We start from the raw sequence: 6,132 nt of genomic DNA on the forward strand, positions 1-6,132 counted from the left end.
AAAAATATTAAAAGATAGACTTGGAGAGTCGACCCCTTTAAAGAGATTAAAGAGCATTTATCAATACGTTAAAATTTCATAAATTTTAAAAATATTCCAACCCAAATAATTGTCTCTAACGCACACAAAAAACACTTAAAGAGCAATTTTTTGTTAATTTAGAAAACAAGTGAGCCGGTCTGAATAGTTTGACTATCATTGGTGGACTATCTTTATCATTTACTATTCTGTTTCCCTCAATTTTGAGGGGCATTCATGAGAAGAAGACAGGTACATTTTTTTAATAATTTGTCTACCTTTAAAATGCAAAAGAAAGGCAAGTTGGCATCGAAATTCAAAGGGAGAATAATGTGAGAGTGTTTAGTGCGCAATTAAGTGAGGCGAAGTTCATGTGTGAACCACCGCTATGTCCCCCTCCGCTTCAAAAAAAAAAAAATAATAATAATCTCAATTAAGTGCGCAATTAATTTTCCATTGACCACTAGAGTTGATCCAGGAAGCACACACAGTTTTCCACCCAGTTATGCATCTTTTGATTGTGATCTCCATTTACATGAAAATTAACTGAAATACGCCGTAGTTAGGGATCGATCCACGAATGCCTGGGTAACAACCTGAATGTCCTAATTGGCACCATGGCCCCCCTTCGCTTCAAGTAGAGCGGAAGTGGGTTATTAAATTTATTATTATTATTTGAGTTAAAGTTGAATTTAAATTTGTTCATAAATATTATTCAAACTTTTATTCGAGCTCGAATATCATTCTTGTTATATTATGAATATTAAATTTAAAAAATATTTAAAACCTATAAAAAATATATTATTATTGACAATTAAATTATACATAAGATAATAAATAAGTTTATTTATAAATTATTCATGAATATTATTAACCCAGCTCACTAATATGTATGTTTGTTTATTTTATATATTTGCTCTACAATTGAACGAATAAAAATAAAATTTATTAAATAAAACATCAAATTTATTCACAAACGACTAATTTATGTCTAAATTAACCCCAACTTGGAATCATAATCGATAGAACTAACTTTAAAATTTTCAAACGAAACTATTTCAACTTTCTATTGAAGTTAAAGAAACTAGTGTGGATTGGTCGAGCATATTAGTTGGTTAAACAAACTACAAGTTAGATCTTCCTTAAGTGGGCAGAGTCAGGTTTGTAAATGAATAAATTTAATACTTAGGCTTGAGAAAGATACTCAAAGGAGAGAAGTCTGCTTTATGATATAATTTCTGCATCTACTTTCTCTTCCATGGATAACCACCAAAGAAATATAAAATCCTTTTAGATTAAATTATTATATAACCAAAACTTTTAAAATATATACTTTTAACCAAAATACACATTTTTGTTTGAATTCAATCGAAAACTGAGACCATTCATCATCTTAAAAACAGTTTCAGATTAATAGGCTAAACAAATAAAACCGTAAAGGCAAACCAACCTAAACTATAAAAACTTGGGCACAATTAAAAGTATGGGATATATAGCCTTAGGACGCCAGACTTAAGAACAGTTTCAGATTGAACATTTATTAATCTGTGTCGAAGGGAAAATGGATTTCCACTGTATATTTAGTCCAGTCTATCCACATGGTATCTATGAGGGTCTTTTTATAAAAGACTTCTATGCACAATGAACAGTTTGTCATGAAGCATTCTATCTCAGGAACATACCAAACATGGAAAAGGTGCAACTGTAAAGGCAAAACTTTCTCAGATTATTTGTGAAAACTGACCTCGAAGCAAGACGATAGTATTGATCTATAAGGAAGTCAAGTTCCTGGTGGTGGTCTGGTACGACGCCTAAGAAATCCAACGCCAATTCCTATTCCAACACACAACCCCAATCCTATTACAACACCGACTCTTACACCAGCATTGAACCAGGCCAGTGGCCCATCGTGGTCCTCGGGGTACCAACCTCGAGGATAGTAGCCATGCCTTTCGTGTATATCCAAGTCACATTCATTAGCCTCCTCTGCAAGCTGCAAAAAGTAAGGCTGACCCATAACATCTTACTAAGCTAGATGTCAAAACCTTCAGAACTACTTCTCAGTAGATGAGTCTCCAACTATCAAGTTATTCTGGGTTTATAATTTGAGGTTGGACTGAAATTGTAGGTGCAACTTTTGCAGGTTAGATAATAACTTGAATATGTGAAGCTGAATTTATAGGTTTGGACAGAGCACAACAAAAACTAGCAAATAACCAAAGCTGGATACGAATCCGATCTACAACTAGTGGTCAATTCCAAGCAAATGTGAACACACACACACACACACATGCAAGTTCAGAAACACCAAGGGGGTCAAATACTCTAATGCCTCTGAAAATTTGCACAGAAAATGAGGCTCAGGCTGCTCAAATGGATAAATGACTAGCTTGAGTCAAATGCTTTAAAGATGACCTAGATGGGTTATGGTTAGATTCATAAAAGTCTAGCTTGGATTAAATTGAATGCTCCTAATTTTGTCAATGAATGTTCCTAATTATAGCGTGCCATTTGAGCATGAACAAAAGAAGTGTGGAAGCAGCAAGCAGACTCTGAAATGAAGAATTTCCTTCCCTCTTTCTTCTTTCCTAATGATACTAAAAGGCATTCTATAAGGTTGGTAGTCCAGTAAATTTCTCTCACGGCTATAATTATATTTGACTATGGTCCCTTAAGTTTCTTTGCACAAACGCCCACCACCTCAAATGCCTTTGTCTATAATGTTGTATTCAATCTTTATATGCATAGTGGCCTTTATATACATAGGTTCTTTTCTGAAAATTTTAAAAACAGAAATAGGGTACATAGAAGTATATAATCCATTTTATTTTAAATTTCATATATATTTTAGTACTATATGGTATATTCACTGGTCAATAATTCAAAGGGCCTTGATTTACACATTCCAATACTTATGCTAGGGGAAAGGAAATTACCTAATTGTATCTCAGTGCAGGATTGAACCCGGGTATGAGGGGTAATAAATTTACCTTTTTCTTTTTTGAACTTTCATGTTGTTTATTAGTTTATTTCAGCAGTGAAAAATATGGTATTTTCTTCTAAACTAGAAAACATTTCAAAGTCATAATTTAAAACTTGACTGCTGGTTGTCCTATAATGAAACATTTTAAGATCTTTCAAGTGTAATTATGGCTTGATCATAAAAAATTTTTGATTCCCTTCAAAGCACATTATAATCTCTCTTTTGTGTTTGATTATATATGATCAATACCCATACTTCTATTTATGAAATGTATGCACATTAGCTGATCTCCTGAATGTTCTCTTAATATTGCTGAAGTCTTCATGCATTAACTTTTATTCAGTCTAAAACTTTTATTTTAAAGTTTTGCCTCAGTGACTTACTTTGAGCATTAGTTTTGATTACATTAATTAAATATGGTAATAAACAAAAGGCAAAAAATGATAAAGCATATGCACAAGTGTGAGGGTGATGACTCAATGTATATTACCATATCCCTATGCAGGTTTTTGTTTAACCTTTAGTCTAATGCTTTAGTCCTAACTCTTGTGGAACTTCTATCATATATTACCTTATTATATTCAAATACCACTTTATGTTTTACCAAAGTAAACTTAACTAAATTCCTGTCAGCAATATTAGATCGCAATTGACCCTTTTGAAACCTCAACTCATCAAAAGTGATAGTCAGAGTTTGATAGAAGCAGACATAACCAAACTTAAATCGACCAAAACTTGTTGAGGTTCATCAAGTTTGAAGATGATCAATAATGCAAAGTTTATTCACATTGGCTTTGTTTGAAGATTTTAGACTCACAGAACAGGTTGCATGGTCATTGATTAGGAAATATAAAATATAAAACAAAGATTATTATCTTTGTGCCACAATCTACAGGATTTCTCTTCCAGTTTTAGTATACAAAAATGTGATGCTTAACTATTACTTTATCCTAATTTCTTTTGTAAGGTAGTCTATGATAAGGATCAAGACAAGAAGAAGATAGTGCTAATCATAATCAAGCAAATTGCATAAATCATATACCAGTATGAGCAACTATGCTTATGTCCATATTTCTAGGCTCCAAGTAACATAGGTACTGAGTTGATTAAATTTCTAGGCATGCCAACTCAATTTTCTTTTTGAAACAAAAAAGAAGAGAGATTAAAATTAGGAAAGGTAGCATACTCAAATTCTTGATTATTTTTTCCTAACCAATCCCACCAGTTTCAATTGAATTTTCAATTGTCAATTCTAACCATAATTTTTCGATTAATCATTTAATGCTACAAATTTAACAAGACAGTATTAAGGACCTAGTAAGCCCCTCTAAGAATTAATAGAATCACTATGTAGCATGAAATTAGCAAGGCCCTATGCAAATTTCAAGATGTTGTGTAAACAATACTTAAACCATTCAAAAGCATCTTATGGTTTACCAAAAGAAAGTATTCTATTAGGGTATTAATGATGTCAAAGTGAGCACAATGTAAGGCAAGCCAAACGCAAGCCTACACCATGAAAACCCTAATAAGGAGTTGATTGATCATGCCCAAAGAACAATGTCCTCATGGTCTAATTTGGACTAATAGACTTGAGGATCAATACCTCAACACTGATGATGCATTAAGAAAAATGGAGAATCAACCACTTTCGAAGAAAAAGGTGACGAATTATTCACTACTAAAAAATGATATAAATAAAAAAATAATCCATTCTACAACAAATAAACGAACAGATGATATCAAACTTCTTGGAATAGGGATCAGAACGGCTCTACTTACTGATGATGATGCCGTTCGATGAACTAATTCTTGATAACCTGAGGTTTCTTCATCCTCTGGAATTGAGTCAAGATTTCCAGGTCTAACAGCCCTCCTACCACTTAGCTGCACAGTCTGCGTCAAGATCACCGGCACCGTTGGAAAACATCCAGCCACATAGACCTCAAACGAAGGTGAAAATAACCCGAGTCTGGACTGCACGAAAGCGGAAGCTCCAGTCGAAGCTGCTGCGTAACAGTCCATGCTCCATACGTTTGGATTCCCATCAGGCGAATGATGTTGGTCGAAACTGACGGATGTATTGCTCCGAGGCGCCTCCGTCCTCCCCAGAGAGCCGCGTAGTAGCAGGTTGCCCCGATCATCGCAGACTTCAAGATCAACCGCTTCGGCGATCCGCACGGAATCAGTGCTCACATAGGTTACTTCGGCAGCGTCATGGTCCAGGCGGTTGCGACGGAGGGGAAGAGAGATAGGATCGGATGAGAGGACCCGTGCACCGTTGATCTCGATGGCGGCGCCTATATCGCGACGGAGGTAGGAGAGGGTAACTTGGGGCGGAACGGCGTCGACGGCGCAGGGGAAGACACGGACATAGAATATGCGAATCTCGAACCACAAAGAAGGCGAAGGCGGTGGAAGGGAGATTCCGACGGTCCTCTGGGGAAGAGAAAGGCCCTCGTCCTCTGCCGCCGGCTGATCTACCATCACCGCGAAACAAGGGTTTGGGCGATTGCAGGGCATGAGAAAGACGGCGGGGTCGATGGAAATAGGAAGGAGCGTCTAGTTTGAATTTTTTTTTTTATTTTCTGATTTAATTTTTTAAAAATAAAAAATACGTTTGATATATTATTTTATATTTTTTTATAAAAAAATAAAAAATATATTTAATTTATTAATATAAAAAATTATAAATAAAATATTTTTTGAAATAAAAGGCTATCTTATTTGTGGAAAAAGAAAAATCGTGTGTGAAGAATAGTAAGGAATTCAAAAATAAATATTAATGTTCCTTAAACTTACACCTGGCAAACATCTCTAAATCAAAAGCATAATTAACACACAAGACACATGTATATAAAAAAGTAAAATTTATCTCCGAGGTAATGGTGCAACGGTAGGACATCCGGATTGTAACTCAGGCATCTGAATTGACTGTCGTATGCGCTTCTCGATTTATCCTGGTGGTTGGTGGGAAACTTTCATGGGACCGGGCCGATTACCCTCAAGGATTGAGTCCATGAGACTGACTGAGATTTATCAATTTTTTTTTTTTTAGAAAAGCAAAATTCTCCTATCTGCTCTCATGCCAATTTCCTCTATACCCTCTCTTATATAACACCATTAGTCGG

General features: G+C 35.0%; 1 protein-coding gene across 1 annotated transcript; it reads right to left on the bottom strand.

Annotated features, from left to right (window-relative positions):
• Window positions 1-1,798: 1,798 nt before the first annotated feature.
• Window positions 1,799-5,488, bottom strand: LOC141821450 (uncharacterized protein At1g01500-like). Its single transcript, XM_074708880.1, has 2 exons — window positions 4,784-5,488; window positions 1,799-2,011 (listed from the first exon to the last, which is right to left on the bottom strand). Exons 1-2 carry the CDS (start codon window positions 5,486-5,488, stop codon window positions 1,799-1,801), a joined length of 918 nt encoding a protein of 305 aa, XP_074564981.1.
• Window positions 5,489-6,132: the final 644 nt, after the last annotated feature.

This window comes from Curcuma longa, chromosome 2, assembly GCF_044706935.1.
Source record: "Curcuma longa cultivar G26 ecotype Majalengka, Jawa Barat chromosome 2, ITB_CL_G26_1.1, whole genome shotgun sequence".
Lineage (NCBI taxonomy): Eukaryota > Viridiplantae > Streptophyta > Magnoliopsida > Zingiberales > Zingiberaceae > Curcuma > Curcuma longa.

What these genes read in the sequence shown, in the direction of transcription:
- LOC141821450 (XM_074708880.1), bottom strand. Translation starts at nt 5,488, where the DNA reads ATGGTAGATCAGCCGGCGGCAGAGGACGAGGGCCTTTCTCTTCCCCAG. An exon ending in ATCGAACGGCATCATCATCA is followed by an intron (nt 2,012 to 4,783) that starts GTAAGTAGAGCC and finishes TACTTTTTGCAG; the next exon opens with CTTGCAGAGGAGGCTAATGA.